The sequence below is a fragment of the Nicotiana tomentosiformis genome, chromosome 8 (assembly GCF_000390325.3).
Source record: "Nicotiana tomentosiformis chromosome 8, ASM39032v3, whole genome shotgun sequence".
Classification (NCBI taxonomy): domain Eukaryota; kingdom Viridiplantae; phylum Streptophyta; class Magnoliopsida; order Solanales; family Solanaceae; genus Nicotiana; species Nicotiana tomentosiformis.
In genome coordinates this window covers 14,300,195-14,322,385 of record NC_090819.1, presented here as the reverse complement: position 1 = coordinate 14,322,385, position 22,191 = coordinate 14,300,195, and the positions used below count along the sequence as shown (strand labels likewise).

The 22,191-nt window shown below is 37.0% G+C and overlaps 1 protein-coding gene, 1 long non-coding RNA gene and 1 pseudogene across 2 annotated transcripts; 1 reads left to right on the top strand and 2 right to left on the bottom strand.

Annotated features, from left to right (window-relative positions):
- The first annotated feature begins 1,853 nt into the window (after positions 1 to 1,853).
- LOC138896788 (uncharacterized) lies at positions 1,854 to 2,840 on the top strand. Its single transcript, XR_011410212.1, has 2 exons — positions 1,854 to 2,301; positions 2,368 to 2,840. It is a non-coding gene; the product is annotated as an uncharacterized lncRNA (long non-coding RNA).
- A 127-nt stretch (positions 2,841 to 2,967) lies between these two features.
- LOC104102809 (uncharacterized) lies at positions 2,968 to 19,639 on the bottom strand. The gene is made up of 14 exons (XM_009610643.4): positions 19,311 to 19,639; positions 10,952 to 11,113; positions 10,614 to 10,679; positions 10,323 to 10,466; positions 10,128 to 10,241; positions 9,806 to 9,907; positions 9,499 to 9,684; positions 7,933 to 8,022; positions 7,733 to 7,867; positions 6,119 to 6,241; positions 5,933 to 6,018; positions 5,240 to 5,852; positions 5,006 to 5,083; positions 2,968 to 4,423 (listed from the first exon to the last, which is right to left on the bottom strand). Exons 1-14 carry the CDS (start codon positions 19,575 to 19,577, stop codon positions 3,380 to 3,382), a joined length of 3,210 nt encoding a protein of 1,069 aa, XP_009608938.1. The 5' UTR covers positions 19,578 to 19,639; the 3' UTR covers positions 2,968 to 3,379.
- Positions 17,814 to 17,927, bottom strand: LOC117278381 (U6 spliceosomal RNA; annotated as a pseudogene).
- Positions 19,640 to 22,191: the final 2,552 nt, after the last annotated feature.

The following is a 22,191-nucleotide window of genomic DNA, read 5'->3' as shown; positions in this document are numbered from 1 at the left end:
GTTACAATACGAGTACCAAACACCTGATGAAAAATAAAAAAGAAATTCTTCATTCTTCCCTTAAGATTTTCCGAAACTGTAAAGTTTTATAAAAAGATATTGTTTACTCAACAGAGATTCTTTTGATATCTCATCAGTGCTCGTTGTCATTAATTTTTACGCACGTGATCCAAATAATTAAAAAAGAAAAATAAACATATAGTGAATTTTCCAAAATTTTCTCCCATCCTTTACCCCTGCCAAAAATAGTTTGAAGGCAGCAAACTATATTACTGGAGATACAGTTTGTATACAGCACGTTACTGGGACTTGGGGGTAAACAAGGATCGTGAATTAATGGAATACCACCTTAAAATTAAGGGCAAAGGAAATTTTTTATTATTTTCCCCAGGGCTTGTGAGATCTGATTAATTTTGATTTGCGCCAATAGTGTCCATTAAAGAGTAAAGTGGATCAATGAAATCGTTTACTTATATTTAAGCGAAATTAGCTCATAATGCATATTAAATTTACTGTCAATTAATGTATGTTATTTGTACTGTAGTTGTATGACATGTAATATTATAGTGTAGATTAGGAAATGAAAATGATTATATATATACTCATTGGATGTATAAGATGGACAAGGATACCATTCTTTCTTCAAACAAAAACTGAAAAGGCGGTGTAGATGAATGACACTTTTTCTTGTCTTAAATTACCTACTAAATTTGTCTTTCACTTCAAAGTAATTTCTTATTTATGTAATTTCTTGTCTTATGTTTTCCCTCACTTCATTGGCTCTTTTCTTTCCTGAGCAGACCAAATTGTTTCAACTTTCAACACAAACATCATCTTTTTCAATCTTCAGCAACTTTCTTCTGAAGTTCTTTTCGATTAATTCACTCCATGTTCACATTTTATTGGATGATATACCAAATTCCGAGTTAATATAATGAAATGGAAGGTAAATGCTAATACAATGGAAACCACGTAGCGGTATGCTAATCTTTTCTATGTGAGCCCGTTTGGACATAACAAAAATTTCACTTTTTTCCGAAAAATTTTCACTTTTTTCCAAATCAGTGTTTGGCCATAAATTTTTAAAATTTTACTTTTAACATGGATTTTGGAATTTTTCGAAAATTTGAAAAACTTCAAAAAGCTGTTTTTCAAAATTTCCACTCAGATCACTCACAAAACTTCAAAAACAACCCAAAATTATATTCATATCCAAACACAACTCTAATTTTCAAATACCATTTTGACTTGAAAATTTTTTTTCCTTTTTTCAGGAATTTTACAATTTTTATGTCCAAACACCCACTATAATTAAACACGAATTCTTCAAATTTTGTTCAAATGCTAATACAATGGAAACCACGTAGGGGTATGATAATCTTTTTCCAAGGAAATACTATAATTAAACACGAATTCTTCAAATTTTGTTCCATCTTTGCTATCACTGGTAAATTTTGTCAACATATTCGTTTCTGCAGTGTAACTCTGTATATATAGTGGCATGCTGACTAAGCATCCACGTAGATTATACACACTTCCACGTGCCATGCACACGTTTCCACGGGCTAAGATTGTTGCCTACACAGCTTACAGCTAGCTGCAATACAGAACCTGTACCTCCCATTTCAAGACTTTATGCTATCATTTTAATTTTTCTGGTAAACTTTAAAGGTTGAAACACTTGAAAATAGAGAGAGGGATTCTATTTAGAATATGTAACCTTTAGCAGTAGTACTCATCATCATACTTTATCAACCAAAAAGAAAATATAAAGAAATAAACACATGGAGATTCAAAATTTATTAAATATATATACTTACAAAATAATTAATTTTGACTATACACTAATTTTTTGGTAAAGAAGATTCGAATGTACCCCTTGCGCCACTAGCTCCGCCCCTACTCATCATATTTGATGGATGACATGTAAAGTGAATTTTGGATATGCAGCCCCCAAAAATAGCTTAAATGCAGCCAAGCTTATGGCTTTGCACATTCTTCAGCTAACATAACACACTTTCTAACGTGACAACATCCGTCAAAATGAGTCCATAGTTGGCTCTTACGTACCTTTATATAAGAAAATGCTTTCTTCACCAATCATACACACCCAAAAACCATCTCTCATAATATCCTATCAAAGACATACAACACCCAATATCTCATATTTTAATATTTCTATAAGAGATAATAGTAAAATGTCTTGCATTTTCAAGATTATTGGGTTCCAGAAGAGAAGGTCGACATATTCAGATGGAGACAATGATGGAGATGATGGGTATGATTATGCTCCAGCAGCATGTTTAGAAGGAGGTGGTGACGACGATGATGGAGATTATGACTATGCTCCTGCAGCATCTTTGGAAGGAGATGACGATGACGATGATGGAGACTATGACTATGCTCCTGCTGCATGAATTCACAGATTAGTAACACCAGTTTTCTTTAAAAAGGAATATTTAGATTTAGGTTTAGGTTTAAATGTATCTTACTTGAAACCTTTTGCAGCTTATTAGATGTGCCCCCTTTTTGACATTATCAAATTGAACAACTTATGCAAACCAGAGACATGGATTGTACTCAAACATATATAGTCTCACGTGATGATATTATATTATTCATATATATATTCTAGAGTCAGTCACATTAATATCAGCAAACTAGAAAATTGATTTGCCTAGCCTACTAGGGTAAAACCAGAAAGGAAGGCTCAAGTCAGAGAAGAAGCATATTACGAGAGCTAGCAAAAGATCAAGGGGTTAGCAGATACTATTGTATGCGTCATGTGGTTCCAACTTTTTTCAGATGTATGAAATAAGGCATACGACTTACTTTGCCTACTTCCAACTAGCCTGGGATCTAGACGTAATTGATTGATAAACAGCGTGCGAAAGGACAAGTGAAGGAAACGAGGCATAAAACCTGGAAAACAAACTTTAAAAAAAAAAATTGTAGAATCCCCTAGAGTAAAGAAAACATACTAATCCATAAGCAAGAAGACATAATATTACTAATCACGAGAACTAACATCAACCCCACTAAGCATCAATACTGCACAGACGAATGAGAATAAGGCCTGGTTATTTTACATGACTTTTAAACCTCTATAAAGTATAAACCATCATCTAAGACCGCCACACTAGGAAACTCAAAACAAAATCCCCAAGTTAAAGTGCACACCAGAATGAAAAATACTATGTCACACAAAAGCTTCGACAGCAGCAGCATATAGCAAGCTTCTGTAGCCACCTTATAGGGATATAAGCTTTCCATTAAGAACTCAAAAAGATGTTCGCGAAAACCAGCACCCAAATCCTCGACCGAGAAACTGTACGCCTTTGCCTATAACTGAGCTACTTACAACCTTTTCTACACAACACTATGATTTCTGGAGGACACATTTCTCATATAAAGCTAGGATATCCTTCTTGTTTGGATTCTTCAGTTGGAACAGTTCAGCACCAAAATCATGCTTTGTGAGCTCCTGCCTTAGTTTCTGCACTGTAAATTTCGTATAATCCTCACCATTTGTTTGTTGACTATGAGTATCATCATCTCCTCTATAAACGGAACCACCATCATCTGGGGAAGTAAACTTTAGAGGACTGGTTGTACTCCTGGATTTCTTATTTCCCCTTGTTACTCTATCATCTGTGTCCATGTCATGGACAGATTCAAATCCAGCATCACATTCATCTATCCTGGTACGTTTGCCATGGGAAGCAGTTCTAAGTTTGCTATCCAGTGCAGTTTCATTCAGCCGAACTGCAGTTAACTGTTGCTGAAGAAGATCTAGCTTTCCTTGTGTAGCTTGCAACTGAACAGATAGTGCTTCCGCCCTGTTGGTTGCTTCAGCACGTGCCGCACGCTCGGTCTCCAACAGACTCTCAAGGACTTGCACAGTACTGGCCCTCTGTTCATTATTTGATTTCAGTAGCATCTCAATTTCTTTTTCCCTTTCTTCTACTCGGGCCTCCAGCATTGTAACTTTTGACCTTGCATCGTCCTCAGCAGCACGACACCTCCGTACTTCATCAGCCAAGTCATCTTTTTGCCTCTGTAAGTTTTCAATATTTCTATCAGCCTTCTCAATCTGAGCTAATCTTTCCATAGCTAATCGCTGAATTTCGTTCTTTTCTTTCAAGGCCGTAGCTGCTTCAGCCCTTGCTTTATCAGCCAGCTCAGTTGCCCTTTTAGCCTCTCTTTCAGCTGATTTATATCTATCCTGAATATCCTCAAATCTATTGAACTCTGACCAGTACTTCTGCTCAAGATGAACCTTCTCCTGTTCCAGAATTCTAGCTTCTCTTTCAAATGATTGTGCAGTAGCATTGATATTCTCTAGCCTTTCACCCAATTCCTTGACTTCAATCTTCAAAGCTGACACTTCTAGATCATAGTTCTTTACCTTTGATTCAGCAGCCTGTAAGAAGAATAATCAAAGAATAGTCATTAGCACTAATATAATCAATCAACTATGCCTCAATCCCAAACTAGTTGGGATCCTTTGAGCTCCATTCAGGCAGTCATTAGTACTAACACACATGCAAATCTATTAAATTACCACATAAATAATGAGCGTGAATATCCTTTTGCTTACATAGTCTGGTTACCCAGTTGTATTGCCAGAGATAAGTTGGTACCAATCATAAAAGTTTGACCTAAAGCAAGATTTCCATTCGCCAGATCTAATTGGCAATCTTTCCTTTCAGTTCACAAGGTAGCACATAACTAAAAGGTTATTAGACTGCTAAATAAAAGTCTCTGCACTTCAAATGCAAAGGGCCAACACAAAAAAACATCAGAAGCTCGGGCAAACAAAAATATCTTTCCAGCGAGCCCACTTTAAAATAACAGAGTGACCCCCCCCCCCCACACACACACACACCCCCCCCACCACAAGACCCCTTTCTGACTGTTATGTTGCCCCATCATACCAACCCCTTTTTTCATACATAAGATGGTGAAATGCAAGTTATATTGGTTTAGAAAAGCAGAAACTCACCCTCAACTCCAAATTCAGTGTCGCTAAACGCTGCTCAGCCTGCTCAAGCTTAGATGCCTTGTCTTTTATTTCTTCTTCCTGCAGTTTCATGAACAAATAGAACTTTAAATATCATCTTGGAAACCAAGCAAGCAGCCCAGCACACTCACAAATGATGTTTCAAAGAGGGAAGAGAAGAAAATCAAACAAAGCAGCACATTGAAATTGAACCAATATTCATAGCAATATTTTTACCTTATCAGCCAGAGTGCTCGAAAAATCATCTCTTAAAGTGTCTTCTCTCAGTTGGGTTTCCTTGTTTGCGCGCTCTTGAACAGATGCTGCCTTCTCAAGAGCATTCTTAACTTCCTTGACGGCAATGTCATATTTACGTTTCCACTCCTCAGCCTCCTCCTGAGCCGATTCAGCTTGTTCTTTGGCAGCAGCAAGCCTTGCTTCAGCAGCAGCAGTTCTGGACTTCAGAACAGATACTTCTGCAGTTGATTGGTCTTCATCAGCCTTCTGCTTCAATAGAAGTTGTTCATATTTTCTTTTCCATTCTGCGGACACATGTTTAGCAGAACTGACTGTTTTTGATAAACTGGAATATCTCTCTTCCAATGAACTATATTTACTCTGCAAATTTGTAATACGACTCGTGTAATCATCTGCAAGCTGCTTCTTGTCGTTGATGGCATCTTCATAACGCTTCAAATACTCAGATTTATACTTCTCACTAGCTTCCAGTTGTTTGTTAAGTAAATTCATCTTATCCTCGATGGAACGGCACTTCAATGCAAGAGTGGTTTTCTCTGATCCAATCTGGTCTATCTGCTTCTTGATGAGATCAAAAAGTGGACCTTCCAAGCTGGAAAATCAATGTGATGTGACATATATACAAACTTTTGTTGTAAGAAAGAATCAACAAAGAATCATTAATATACAAACCTTTGTTGTAAGAAGACACTCAATTTTCTCCACTTTTCAGGACCTTGGCAAGTTGCTTCATACTTGGACACTGAACGGTCAAGAACCTGCATATGGCATATGCATTCCAGGACATTGGTAACCAATAAACTAAATTCCAGTTTAGCCACAAAAGGTTGGCTAATATTTATTGTGAAAAGGGCTTACCTTAAGCACACCATCTATGTTTGCATCAGGAGCATGACAAGCCATCCTCAGTTCCTTTTCCATGTCCTGAATCGCATTTGAACATTGTAGATAAGCCTCCCTAAAGGCATCCTTTTTAAGCTCCTGCATCAACATAAAAACCGAATCAACAATTCAAAAGAGCTATTTACTAGCATAGCATAGATACTCAACAATTCAAAAGAGCTATTTACTAGCATAGCATAGATACTCGCACCCAAAAACATCCTGACAAAACTGTCTAGGTCGACAAGTCATTCCATTTGAAGGGACCAGAAACCTTTAACTAAATCCCAGCTAGAATGTCAACAGGCCAGTCCATATAACATATATAGTCAATGTCGTGTGAGCAGATGGCCCGTGTACAGATATTAAACAGATAAGAACTGACACTACACAGGACAGGCACTTATCTGGGAAGAAACAAACGGACCAAACACACTATGCCTAAACTTTGACTCAAATATCACCTGGTTAGCAGAGAAAAAAGTCGTAAATGAAGGAAGGAATTAAGGTCCTTATTCCACAGTCACTTATACGACGAAAGAAGCTACAATAACTTCATAACCAGGCAGTTGACTGAAATTCAATATTGAAGGCCAGCCCAGTGCAAATAGCATCCCACACTCACTCAGGGTCCAGAGAAGGGCCGCACCCCAAGTGGTGTGATGTAGGCAGCCTACCCTAATGCAAGGGTTATTAGTGCAAATAACCACAGTCTAAGCAGAACAATTGTACACTTACCCAAAGAACAGAACAATTGTACAGATTAATTAAGAATCCTGTTAAGTAGGAACTTTTCCTCATTTCATCATCCTAGAATAGTCTTGGATGTTTTCACTAAATCATTTAGTATTTCTCTCGTCTTCTCTTTTTCACAACTTTAAATGAAGATCAAATATCCTAAATGCTGATTTTTACATCAGAAATAATATCCTTACATTACCGATCAAAAAACAAGAAGATCAAATGAAAATTCTAGAGCTTGACTTTTGTGCAAATAGGTTCTGCCTTTCTATGAAAAATAGAAAAAGCTCTCCGTATTAACATACTCAACGAGAAATGATAATGGTTCTATCTGAAAGCATTATCTGAACCATCCCTGAAAGCCAGGAGGAATTTTGTTTTCATCCAGGGCCAATCCATGGCTCAAAGCCAAAACATCATTAAAAAAATGCTACTAAGTTCAAAAACTTAAAAACCTCCAATGAAGCAATAATATGAAAGCCATGTCCCTGGTTATCATTCAAATCCTAATCTCACTAAATAATTGTCAGCATGCACCCCCCACCCCCCTGTGACACTTTTCCTAGAACCTAGCCAGTGTTGTCTATTGGCATACCTATTGGAAAATATCACTAATACCAGCCGTTTTACCATTCCGGAGTATAAGCAAAGAAGTTATTGAATGCAGAAGCAACCTTGTGAATTTCTTTTTTTCTTTTTTACTGCGGATACGTATGGTGCAGAAGCAAAATAAAATTAGAATTAGCTCATCCTCCACAAAGGAATGTATTATGACACAAACATGTTGCTTGTTTTCTCATATGCACTTTATGCTCCATATTCGAAGTAAATGGCGTAGGAAAAACTAACCTCAAATGCCTTTTTTATGAAATTTTGGAGACGCTTCTCATATTTCATCCTGATGGATCCAGCCCCCACAGCAGTAGAATTAAATTCTGTCATGGACTTTTGAGCTGCATCTTCATGGGCTTCTCTTAGTGCACCCTGCCATGATTGAAATATTAGAAGCAGCCAGATAATGATGCCAAAGAAAATAAAGCAATACTTACTTCCTCCGGAGGCTTAGAACGATCAAAAGAAGCCATGTATCTATCAGCAGCCAAATCGTATGCCCTTTGACACTCAGCTTCCTCAACACTCTGCAGAAATCAAAAGGAAAAACATGCATCGGCATACATTAAAGAGCATAAGCTGGGTACATAGAGTGAACTAACACAGTAGCACTTGGCTTCAGCTGAAAACCTTAAACCATTTCAGTAATGAAAACAATGCCATGGGAAGTTAAATAACATCCATAAGATTCTACTACAAATCATTCACTTGTTGGCTTGTCATGTTGTTTCACTTACCTCAAATTTCTCTTCCCTTATATTTTTTTCTTAAATGAAAAATGAAGAGTGAATATCATAGCAATTCTGAAGATGACTAATTCACTTGTGCGTGAAGCATGGTAAATATAATAAGAACATGCAAGAACTTGCCCAGTCCAGACACCAAAGCTATGGTTACATATTGATATCATGTCAGATATCTAACATTTGCATGACGCTCATCAGACATCAGTCGGTGTCCAGACTATAAACTTTCTTTTTAATTTCGAAACTTCATGTCCTTGAAACTGGACACCAAACAGAACCAAATGCGCCAGTTGTTCCCCAGCGTAACAATTCGAGCCATAATGATGAAACAAAGAGGCAGTGAATCTCATGCAATAGCAAGAAATTACAAAATTAAATTCCAAATTCATAAGGCTAAGAACATATTCGACGAATCTCTAAGAAGAGAAGAACGAGTAGCCTCCCTAAGAAAACTCTTATATTGAGACATTTTATTGAGGTGTGATGCTAAGTTAGATTAATAACTTTTCAAATGTAATCTGGAACTATGGATATTTATGGTGATCTTAACTTAATTGGTAAAATATCTTCTTAATAGTAATTGACATATTCTGATAGTATATTTAAGATGTCTATAAGATTATATCCCCTTATTTACTTTTGATGCACACATGAGGTACCTATTTGTATAGAAGATTGGGTGTCATTCGTAGAAAACCATGTCCTTTTGTAAGGTTTTCTACTTGTTGGTATACTCCTTGTATACAGGCAGATTTTTGCCCTTCTTCACTTAAATTTATTACCTTATCCCAAAAATATTTATACTTAAATAACTAAATAGTATCTTGATGGTGCTGAGTCCTCGTTAAGAAATAACCAACCTTTACAGGAGAGGACCTGCAACTCTTCTTCTAAGACTTTGCTTCTGAGAAATTCTCTTTGGGACTAGTTAGGTGCCTTGTAAAAGATCTTGCTTACCTTCTCCAATAGTTTTTCTCTAGTATAAGGCTATACGACCTAGACTTAAGACCTCTATTAGTCCTTGTTCTTTCTGTTCAGGGCCACTTTCTTGGTGCTAAAAGTCAATCTAATTAAGGATTGAGTAACAGCCATGAAACAATGATCAGCGGTTTCTTTTTTGTCACTCTATTGGGTCAAAGGTGTTGGTGATGAAAAGAATAATGTTACTATTGGCCACACTAACTGAGCAGATACAGAGAAGAACGTCTGATGTGGAAAGGAAAAGGCAGTATATCTGCCATTAAGAACATAACTAACCTGCCATGAAGAGGTGATGGTAGGCACTGCACCATTGTTTAGAGCATCCAGGAAGGACTGAGTTATACGAGCAAAGAGCGGTCCTGTCATAATAGTCCCTCCAACTTGCTTGGGTCTTGTCCTCTCAAAAACAAATCTTGTCAAAGCATCAAGACCTGCTTTAAACTCTGGCCTCATGTTTTCCAACTGCAAGTGAAAATTGGCACCACAATTAGAATATTTAAAGGGTTTCCGCAACCAGAATCACAATTAGATAGAATCTATGATAGTAGAGAATGGAATATATGAAAGAGTATTAAGCACTGACTGGTATTTGATCTAGCCGTTGAAGCTCATTTTCATTGCTCAAAGGCCGCACAAGGGTGAAGCATTCTCTGTCAGGGAAAAGAGCACGAATGGATTCCCTAATCTGCAGTCAGAAGTTCCAAATGGTTACCCAATCTACCGCTAGCTCATTAGAAGACAAAAAGGGATGCTTTCAGGATACATAAAAACATTCTTGTTTTACTCTGACAAGTAAAAGACGTGAAAGTTCAGGGAACCAGTCGTTTAAAGAGGGATGGTTATAATAGAAATTGATTAATTACAGCATAGTAAAGCAAAAGAGAACACTAATGGAAAGTATATACCTCATTTTTGGCAGCAACATCCCTCCCACCACCTTGAACTGGCCTCAAAGCAAGTTCAAGGTAGTCCCGCGGAGTTATTTTGCAGTTGTCCTCAACCAAGTCCAAATAAAAATCCTTTTGCAGAGAGAAAAAATATAGGTTAACAGTTACACAAGCAAGCACAGAAGAAATATAAATAAATAAATTCAGAATTACCCTAAGCAACCAAACGAAGATTGGGGAGAACTGTCCAAGCTCAGACGCACTGGCCCTTCCTCCAGAGGCTCTAACACGAATATGTCTAGTCATTTCAGTGACAAGAGAGAGGCGGTCAAGTGCAGCTTCATCGATACCACCCATCTAAATTAAGGGATTAAAGAGATTATGAAGACACCAAAAAAACAAACTGTACAAATTCACTGAATCATGACGGGAAAACGGTATACAGTCTAACAAGAAGGTCATATCAAAAAAAGCGAACAAGACCCATGATTGAGTGCTCCTTACCTGGTTATATACAAACATACTTGAAAGAAGGACCGCCAAGGAGAATATCTGTGTGCTATATGTTCCCTGTCAAACAGCAAAACAAAACAGAAATTTACAAAAGGCAAAAGACAGTCATTGACAGGACACAGGAAAAAATAAGACATTTTCTTGGATTGTGGAACTAGTTCCTTCAGCTAGTGAAAAGTTTAGCAACACCAAATGAATAAGAATAAAGTATATAAGTCATATAGCATGTGCCAGGTGAGTAAGTAGTAAATATATTGACACTTATCAGTATGCAGGTTATTCCTTCTTCAAAGCCCCAATAATAAATATGTTAAAGGGTCGAAACTAACCGTTTGATCGTAAGCATCAATTCCTTCTGTGTCCAATAGTAACAGGTTGTATTCAGTTCCATCAAGAGCAGTTCTCCTTAAAGGTGCACTCCACAACCAAATACCTTTTGTACATGGACGATGAGTTGGCGCCACTTGAAAGCCACTACTCCTGCCAAGAAGCTATTGGGCAAACAGCAGGCACTCAGTTACATGTTTTCGGCAAAGTAGGAAGCAGCTCTAAGTTACATATAGAAATTTACTTGAGAAACTAAGTAAATAGCTGTATAAGTAATTAGTACAGATAACTGTGATCCTATTGTAATCGATCTTGATAATAACATAAATCATTTGAGTTTCTAAAAGAAGAACAGTGTCACTGTGCTATGGCTTTGACTCATGAGTTGACTGCAATATATGCATGAAATGTACACGAAACAATCTATAGACAGAGGATGACAAGCTTACTGCATAAGGCGACAATAAAAAGGAGTTACAGAAGAAACACAAAGAAAACCAAAGTAGCTCCATATGGTTAATCAGAATGGTCTCCCCTCTAATAGATCATTCCTGCAACTTTCCAACACATAAAACTAGAAAAATCAGGTGCTTATGCCCTGAACTAATATGGACGGTTAACTGAGTCTCTTCGCATTAAAGTTTCAGATCTCTGCTTCTCAAAACAACAAATAAGAGAAGCCATCCAAGGCGTAAAACCCTAAATCTAGGAAAATATATACATCCATATATAGTGAAGTGCAGTTGAAAGTTGAAACCCTCCAAAACATAGTTTCTTATTCATACATCCTTTTATTATGGTTCATCTCTCTTTTGATCCTCGGAACAAAGGTATCTTTCTTTGATATTGGGCAGATGACTACAGTAAGCAGAAAATGACAGGAACTTGAACTCCAGATTCCTCGGTCATTATCTTTTTCTGGAACCTTAACAAACAATTTAGATGAAAAAAGGGCAGCTGGGTGCACAAAGTATCCTGTGTTCACGCAGGGATCCAGCGAAGGGCCGCACCCCAAGGGTGTGACGTAGATAGACTACCCTAATGCAAGCATTAGTGGTTGCTTCCACGGCTTGAACCCGTGATCTATAAATAGAGTCCATGAAAAAAATAGAACACTCTTCTTGGAAAGAAAGTTGAGTGTTTGTGAGTGAAAACCATTATTTCAATTGAAATTCTTCCCGAACTAGTTTTTCAGACTTCAAATTCTCTATTTCACTTGAAGTTAAAATACCAAATTTGTGAACCAAATACTAATTTGCAAATATTTGAAATAATATCTATCGCCAAACGGGACCTATTATATTGAAAGTGCATTATGCACGATTAGATTAAGAGGGAAGAGATAGTTATAATCTGCAGTTTCAGCCCTATGTTCATCGCTATTCTCTCTCACCCATTACACAGAGTGTTTGTTACAATGGATGATGAGATCACAGAACATGAGAGTTGGGAAGTCATCCAACGTTACTTCAAAAGCAATGGATTGGTGAATCAACAAATAGAATCCTTCAATAATTTCATCGACAGTCTGCCACAAATCGCACATCATTCAGATATAGAAGTTAGCAATTCGGAGGTTAGAACTTAGTACATTTTTCATTGTTGTTTGGAATATATATTTTTAATCACATGAGTGTGCTTCCTTATCACTGACAGTGGGGGCAATATTGTTAACTTTGTGAAACTTAAAGGATGATATTTGTTACTAAAAATATTATAAGGATTTAGTTATTCTTGAACTATCTTAACTAACATTTTTTTCTATGTAGGCCATCCACAAGGTCATATTTCGTCGAATTTTTCTCCTAGTGGATTGGAAAGTGACAGACTTTGATGGTTCCGTTATTAAACTAAATCCAATGATGGCGAGGTGCCGGAACTTGACCTTTTCGTTGCCCTTGTATGCGAATATCACAAAGAAAGTCATCATGCAAGGGCTTGATGGTTGTAAAGTAACTGAGACTAAAGACTATGAACAAGTCCTAATTGGGAAGGTAAAATTATCTAGCTTGCCAACCATTCATTACAAGTATAACCCGTAGTTTGTTGTTAATTTACTGACTTATCAATCTTGTTAGGTTCCCATAATGCTTAGATCACGTGATTGCGTGTAAGATGGGGCTTGGACAAAAGGAAAAATTCGAAATCGAGAGTGTCCATATGATGAAGGTGGATACTTCATCGTGAATGGCTGTGAGAGGGTGGTAATAGCTCAGGAGAGGACGAGGTCCAACCATGTCGGTGTATTCCAGAAGAGTCAACGGGAATAGATTTGAGTTTGTTGCTGACGTGCGTTCCGTGGTCGACTCGCAGGACCGTCCTCCGACTACTATGTATGTGTGGATGCTATCAAAGACTAGAGAAAAAAGGGTATGTTTACAAGCCTACTATCTCCTTGATTTTCATTTGCTAGTTCGGCGTATGCATCGTTGCGTAGAGTCCAATTCAAATCATATCAACACTATTTCCAGAGATTTCAGTTCTTCATTACTTAAGATAAAGAGAGTTCATTATAGTTCCTAATCATCCGTCCATGAACCAATCTAGCATCAGGGCTTATCTTAATGTAGGTCTGCCATATTGAATCATCAACAACAATCATTTTGCATTCCTTGACCCATTTGAACTCCATATGATCATGGAGATCCTTAACACCAGCATGTAAGTCTCTTTCTCATTGCTTCCATCTGACTATTGATTGAGCACCCTAGTATTGACCAGTGTTGTGAAAAGCGTTCGCTTCAGCGCTTTAAGCGTGAAGCGAAGGTTGAAGCGTCCGCTTTTGCCAAAAAAGCGAGAAGCGCTAGCGAAGCGAGAAGCGACGGAAGCGCTCGCTTTAGTCTTTTAAGTCACTAATAAATAAAAAAGCTCAGTCTTTTTTTACAAAATCAGCGAGCAGCAGAGCAAGCAGGGACTAGTGTTTCATTTTTAAAGCCCAGGTATGTTTGCAGCGACTAGGGTTTCAATTTTCAAGCCCAGGTATGTTTTTTTCTTCTTCTTCTCAGTGCTGAAAATAGCAGCGAAATGCTGCCAAATTTTTTTCCCCTTCAATTCTTCTTCTTTTACTCATTCTCTTCTTATTTTCGTTTTAAGTCCTTAAAATTGCAGCAAAATGCTGCCAATTTTTCTTTTCCCTTCAGTTCTTTATCTTTTGTTCTTAGTCTCACTGCCAATTTTTTTAAAATTGGCAGTTACATGTGTAACATGTGTTGTCTATGCAGTATTAATTTTAATATTTTTCTTAATTCCGCTTCACTTCAAAAAAGCGAGCGCTTTGCTTCACGCTTTAAGAGAAAAGGGGCTTGTCGCTTTTCCTCGCTTCACGGTCTTCACAACACTGGTATTGACACATATTACATTGGATAAGTTCTTATGTCTGCAGAGAGTGGGTGAAGGAATCTTGCACTCTAGATTATTCTCATCACCTGAATATGCTTCAGAACTCATGTGGAATACAAATAACTGTTGCCATTGAGCCAAAAAAAAATCATCAAACCAGAAATAGCATTATTGCAAATGTTTATCTGTGACTGTGTGCCTTCAACTACCCAAAGATTGTCTTCGTTAAAACTACTTATCAAAATAGCTACTTTAACAGCTCCCATCCCAATCTATTTTTTTTTTGCAAAGCCTCCATATGTTCCTTCTGCCCTGCATTTCTCTTTTTAAAACTATTGGCTAGTTCTTCTAGAGTGATTTCACTTCCTGTTACAATTTGTGTACGTCAGGGTTCCTCGGGCAAATGCATTTATGCTACAATTCTTTTTATACGTGGAAAGATTCCCATCATTATTGTTTTTCGAGCTCTATATAATCTAATTATCAAGGAGATAGTGCAATATATATGCTGGGATGGTAATGACACTGAAATGATGGAGTTGTTACGTCCCTCTTTGGAAGAAGCAGGTGTGATACAAAACCAAGAGGTACTTTTCATGATGTCTTTTGCTAAAGATGTGATTCTTTAAATTGACAATTTCAGTATCTTTTTTCCGAGTATATGATTGAGGTTTCTTTCGAGACTAAAAATTCAGTGTTACAACGATTATCTTCATTCCAGCCTACTAATGCTTTTTCTCGTGCTCTTTTTTGGTACTCATTGAGTTTAGTTACCTAATTTTACTAGGTTGCTTTGGACTATATTGGAAAGAGGGAAACCTCGTAGTGTCTTTAGGAATGAGAGAATCTGGTACGTTTTTTTAGTTGCCTAACTCGGACACTATTCTTCATGTGACATGTCGGAAACCTAAGGATATCTCAATGTGTTGCAGGTATGCGAAAGAGATTCTTCAGAAAAAAATGTTTCCTCATGTTGGAGTCGACGAGAATTGCTGGAACGATAAAGCATATTATTTCGGGTACAATTTTTGGATCTTTATCTGCAACATATTTTTGAGTCGTGCGAGCATTAGGTTTTCGAAGGTTTGTTAGTGACAAAGGTTTCTACGAGGAACTAATAGAGTGATTTCAAAGGTTTGTTAGTGACAAAGGTTTCTAACAAACCTTCGAAAACCTAATGCTCGCACAACTCAAAAATATGTTCCACATAAAGACCCAAAAATTGTACCCGAAATAATATGCTTTATCCTTCCAGCAATTCTCGTCGACTCCAACATGAGGAAACATTTTTTTCTGAAGAATCTCTTTCGCATACCTGCAACACATTGAGATATCCTTAGGTTTCTGACAGGTCACATGAAGAATAGTGTCCGAGTTGGGCAATTAAAAAAACGTACCGAATTCTCTCATTCCTAAAGGCACTACAAGGTTTCCCTCTCTTTCCAATATAGTCCAAAGCAACCTAGTAAAATTAGGTAACTAAACTCAATGAGTACCAAAAAAGAGTAGGAGAAAAAGCATTAGTAGGCTGGAATGAAGATAATCGTTGTAACACTGAATTTTTAGTCTCTAAAAGAAACCTCAATCATATACTCGGAAAAAAGATACTGAAATTGTCAATTTAAAGAATCACATCTTTAGCAAAGACATCATGAAAAGTACCTCTTGATTTTGTATCACGCATTCCAAAGAGGGACGTAACAACTCCATCATTTCAGTGCCATTACCATCCCAGCAAATATATTGCACTATCTCCTTGACAATTAGATTATATAGAGCTCGAAAAACAATAATGATGGGAATCTTTCCACGTATAAAAGGAATTGTAGCATAAATGCATTTGCCCGAGGAACCCTGACGTACACAAATTGTAACAGGGAGTGAAATCACTCTAGAAGAACTAGCCAATAGTTTTTAAAAGAGAAATCCAGGGCAAAAGGAACATATGGAGGCTTTGCAAAAAAAAAAAAAAAAATTGGGATGGGAGCTGTTAAAGTAGCTATTTTGATAAGTAGTTTTAACGAAGACAATCTTTGGGTAGTTGAAGGCACACAGTCACAGATAAACATTTGCAATAATGCTATTTCTGGTTTGATGATTTTTTTTTGGCTCAATGGCAACAGTTATTTGTATTCCACATGAGTTCTGAAGCATATTCAGGTGATGAGAATAATCTAGAGCGCAAGATTTCTTCACCCACTCTCTGCAGACATAAGAACTTATCCAATGTAATATGTGTCAATACCAGTGTTGTGAAGAACGTGAAGCGAGGAAAAACGACAAGCCTCTTTTCGCTTAAAGCGTGAAGCGAAGAGCTCACTTTTATGAAGTGAAGTAGAATTAAGAAAAATATTAAAATTAATATTGCATAGACAACACATGTTACAGATGTAACTGCATACAACACATGTAACTGTCAATACTAAAAAAAATGGCAGTGAGACTAAGAACAAAAGATGAAGAACTGAAGGGGGAAAAAATTTGGCAGCATTTCGCTACAATTTTAAGGATTTGAAACGAAAATAAGAAGAAGAAGAGAATGAGAAAAAGAAGAAAAAATAATAAGAAGAAGAAGAAGAGAATGAGAAAAAGAAAAACTGAAGGGGAAAAAAAATTGGTAGCATTTCGCTGCTATTTTAAGCATTGAGAAGAAGAAGAAGAAGAAGAAGAAAAACCCTGGGCTTTAAAATGAAACACTAGTCGTTGCTTGCTTTGCTGCTCGCTGATTTTGTAAAAAAAAGACTGAGCTTTTTTATTTATCAGTGACTTAAAAGACAAAAGTGAGCGCTTCTCGCTTTTCTGGCAAAAGCGGACGCTTCAACCTACCTGCTACGCTTCACCCTACAGAAGCGACACAGTGGCCGCCTCGCTTCGCTTCACGCTTAAAGCGCTGAAACGAGCGCTTTTCACAACACTGTCTATAGGTCACACAAAGACAACTTTACCGTTGCTCCAAGGCTACCCTTCAAACAATTTAGATAAACTAAAGCAAATATTTGTCGTGTGGAGGTCAAGAATTAAGGTAATAGGCTAGGTAGCCGAGCAGTGTCCTTGCTCGTTCCAGTAGTTTTAATGCATCCCTCAGTGTTAATTTTGTATTTTCTTATTATGAGATTATAGTTCTGTTATTGCTTACCGTTTCTCTTGCTTCCGTTTTCTGTTTGGTTTGCTGGTATTGTTGCTTGTTGTTACTCTGTCCTCTCTATCTTTTCTGAGCCGAGGGTCTTCCGGAAACAGCCTCTCTACCTTCTTCGGGTAGAGGTAAGGTCCGCGTACATTCTACCCTCCTAGACCCTACTGGTAGGATTACACTAGGGTGGTGTTGTTGTTGTAAAGCAAATACTTGTTGTGTCGTATAGATAAGCATGTTTAATTAACTCACTATAGTTAAGGTCGTACAATGTACCTCCTTCAAATAATCCATTTATATATTTCCCAACATTCTTATCCCGGTGTATTTCGTGAATTCTTCCAAACATGTTTCTGCTCTACCTCTTTATTTTTTTTAATGGTACAATGGAAGAAAAAAATCCATTGTTTTGGCACCATTTCTCGATTTGTGTGTGTCATCCTTGCGCAGGGTTCATGCTAATCTTCTCTATATAGTTCCAATATTTATGGGACATCCCATAAAAAGATCGGTATAAGTGGTATCTACTAATGAGGAATAAGATTTAGTCTTATTCGAGAATTTCAAAAATTATTATTATGACTATTATTTATATATGTATTTAACTTACTTTTCACTTATAATTTTTATTGGAATAACGATGACATGAATTGAGCTTAAATGAAGTGAGAATTCATATAGTTGACTCCAACATGTTTGGGTCTAAGGTTTGGGTTAAGGCATAGTTTTTTTTTCGACAACGATGGCATTCGGGTCAACTTGTACACACCTCGACTAATTCTACAACAGTGGACCAGTTACCTCTCAACAGCACAAGTACCATGTAATTCTGTCCACCAAAGCTTAGACAAATGGAAAGAAGTTGCCTAGTGATTTTGTCTCCACTGGGACTAAGTCATGGTTTGATTGATTGATTTAGTGATTCTGTATCTCAAGTCTTAGAGCAATGTGCTTGATAATTCTAGTCCTCAAACAATTAAATAGTTGGCTAATAGCTTTCAAAATCCCAATTCTAACCAAAACCTACAACATTGACAGGCAAAACCCTAACAAACAGAACCATAAACTCACACTCACTCTCACACAAAATCAGAAAAATTAACACTAAACTATAAACCCTAAGAAACGTAATTAACCACAAAAAAGGGCTTTATTTTATCTATAAATTTACTGAGTTATGTAAACTTTTAAAGGTAAAAATCTTTGATAGGTTAAACCACTCCTAGAAAGCAATCTAATTCATCTGGATAAGCATGTTGAGCTAACATAAAATAGTTAAGCCCGTACAAAGAACATCCTTCAACCAACTCATAAATATCTTTCCCAACATTCTAATCCCAGTGTGCTTCGTGAATTCTTCCAAATATATTTTTGCTCTACGTCTTTCTTTCTTTCTTTAATGGTACCATTTAATTAAGGCTCTTTTTTCTTTATGATCGAGAAATCCATCTAGGGCAAACCTTAAGGACCAGGTACAGCCTTAGAAACTCGGATGGGCCCACCTCTCTATACTTCCCCACTTAAATAGCTGGCTTAGTTCGAATGGCGCAGGGCTCGAACATGTGAACTAAGTCACACGTCCCTCAACCTTTGCCACTTGAACTAAACCCTGGAGCTAAGGCACAGTTGATTGAGTGATTTAATGATTATGTATCTCAAGTTTCAGAGCAATATGCTTGAAATTCTAGTCATTAAACAACTAAATAATTGATGGCTAGTTTCCAAAATCCCAATTCTAACCAAAACTAGCACTGAGAAGCACAACCCTAGCATTAGGCTCACTCTCATATAGAATCGGAGAATAACACTAAGTTACAAACCTTAATTAACATAATTAACAAAAACACATACAAAAAGGCTTTACCTTTATCTCTAACTTTACTGAAATTTACCTGATTAAGTATAAAGCTCTTGCCTTGACGAGCGCGACCACAAACGGAGACAATACCAACTGGCTCCTTCACGAGTTGAAGTATCGAAAGGGCTTCCGGATCGAGCTGGAACTTTCCTTTTTCATCGCAGTACACGAAACGTATCGGTCTCGCCGGACCAGCGGCAATGTTAACGGAGGAGTGAAGAGAGGACAGTGGCGGCGACGGTGACGGCGAAGGTTGCTGCGGCGAGTCTCCGGCGGAACCACTGCCGAATAGCCTCCTCATGATGTGTGCGACTTGTAGGAGAGAGAGAGAGTGTGTGTTTAATTAGAAAAGAGGGAAACGAATCGGTGTGAAGAGAATGATTTCTTATTTTACAAGATGTTGGAGCGTGCGTGAGGGCAACCAAGAGACTGATCTCTTTTTCTTTTTCTTTTTTTTTTCCTTTCTTTTTTGACCAGTTTGAGCAAAATTTGAGGAGTTGAAAAGAATTTACTTTTAGAATTAAAAATTTAAAATCCTAAAAAGAGTTTTTGAAAGTTAAAATTTGTATAAGGTAAGAGGCGGATCCAGGATTTAAAATCTATAGGTTCAATTTTTAAGGTTTTAATATTGAACTCATTATATTTTTAAAGTTATGGGTTCATATCTACTATTTTTGCAATTTTTACTTGTGAGTGGTTAAAAGTGCTAATGAAGCTATATAGGGTATGAAAGGCTATTAAATGAATACATTTATATTTCTATTCCTTTTGTATATAAAAATATTTTTGGAAGTATCATTAGCGAGCCGAGGAATGGTGGGTTGTAAAGGTCCACACCTTAAACTACACGTGCCAGTGTACGAGTTGATTGAGGGATGAATTCGTGTGGTATATTGTATTGAGATTATTCCCCTTAATTGGGATGAGGTGATTGCTAGCAAAAGTTGATGTCGACTCACACAGCATATGTGGCGACCGGACCCAGGCGTCGCACCCATGGCGGTTCCTCCTTTTTATTATTGTATTTGATTCACATCACATGTCGATCCATATTTATTCGTGGAGAGATGGCTTAGCCGATCGAGCTGTTATCGAACTTTGTGCCTCGTGCATGATGAGATGATCGGTGGCTAATGATCTCCCAACCAAAATTGTTAATACTTAATTGGAATTGATTATGTTTTAACTTGGCATTTAGTATTACTTGAGTTCTTTATTGATTCCATGTTTACCTCATTTTATGTTGGTACTCTACTTCATGATAGGGCATTTAGTTTTACATACTAGTACTATTTCATATGTACTAATGTCTTTTTTGCCGGGGGCGCTGCATATTTAATGGATGCAGGTGGTTCGTCAGCAGGCAGCTTTGACCTCGTTAGCAGTTACCCTCTACTCAACAGATTTTGGTGAGCCCTACTCTATTTCGGGGCCTACTCTATTCCGGGGCCTTATGTCACTTGATATTATACATTGTGTTTTGAGGTATAGTCGGGGCCTTGTCACCGGCACTTTCATACTACTCTTTTGTTACACTTAGAGGTTTCGTAGACATGCTGTGGGTGGTATTCAATTTGGGGTAATGAAGTAGAAATGTTGTAGTTGTCGAACATGTTTTCCCTCGTAACTATGAATTTGTAATATTTTGGAAATTGTAAATGAAGCTCATACAAGTAATGGAAAAAGGATGTGGTATACTTTATTCTTCTCATGTCTATTTCTTGTTACTGATTCTTAAATTGTTCATGGATAAGGTTAGGTAAAAGGCAACAAGTAGACTTGTTTGACTGGGATGTCTCGGTCGAGCGCCGGTCGCGCTCCCCAAGTCGGGGGGTGACATTTACCGTTTTTTACATATAAAATTTTACTTTGCGTCGAAAGTTATGAGTTTAGTTGAAACCGTTAGTAATATACTATATCCGCCCCTGATTGGGTAGTAATATTTTTCAAAAAACAATATGTGAATGTTGAATATTTGGGAATTGGTATTTACTTTAAAATTAGAAGAAAAAGTTTTGTTAATTTTTTTTACTATTATTTAAATTCAAAATAATTATTTTAATTGAATTTCATATTGTAAAGATAAACGAGTCAACTTTGCTCCTATACTATCATAAATTGAACACCTTTGCCTTCCATTAAACTTTTTGTCTAATTTTAACTCCATTTATTAAGAAAAAAATTGTTGTTTCTCTTGACCCAATCTTAGGAAATGTTGAAACACTATCAAAAGTTTAGCCCAAAATTGAATCTTTTTCGAAGAATTTGGATATGTGAAGTCTATCTATTTCATGTTTGAGTTTCACTAATGAAAATGGCGGGAAATATGAGATAATTTGCTAAGGATATGAATGAACCAAAAATGTTACGCGTAGTAAAATTAAGAAATTTCAAATAGTAATTGGATAAATTTAAATATTTTTTCTGTTCTAAATCAAAAATTCATTTACAAATAAAAACTTTATATGCAACTGAAATAGTTAAAGAAACGAGAACTGCAACAGTGAGGGAGTTAGTGGATTTGTTTGCGAATTCCAAGGACGACATTGGCCTTCCTTCGCAGGTAGCTAGGTAAAAGTAAAGGTGACAGGGGGCGGTCCGGTCCGGGTTACTCGAAAAGTTGACCGGCCGGTCATCGAACCGGGTCGGTTACCGGTTTTTCCATATCGGTTTTACCGGGCCAGAGTCCATCCGGTTATTTAATGAATCGGAACGGTTCAGGGCTTAACGGGTCGGGCTGATTTTGATTTTTTTTTAATATTTTGTATAACTACGTAATTTATATTAAGATAAAATAAAAATAAAAAATAAAAAAATAATGTTATAAAAAGAGTGTTTGAATAAAGGATGCAAATACTTTAAAATCCTTATATTTGAATATTTCATTAAGAATTTAATATAATAGAATACAATGA

Excerpts from the sequence above, each read along its gene's own strand:
- LOC104102809 (XM_009610643.4), bottom strand. The coding sequence starts at position 19,577 with ATGAGGAGGCTATTCGGCAGTGGTTCCGCCGGAGACTCGCCGCAGCAA. Across the intron at positions 9,908-10,127 it reads ATGTTGCTGCCAAAAATGAG|ATTAGGGAATCCATTCGTGC; the intron begins GTATATACTTTC and ends TTCTGACTGCAG. Across the intron at positions 9,685-9,805 it reads AACGGCTAGATCAAATACCA|TTGGAAAACATGAGGCCAGA; the intron begins GTCAGTGCTTAA and ends TTTCACTTGCAG.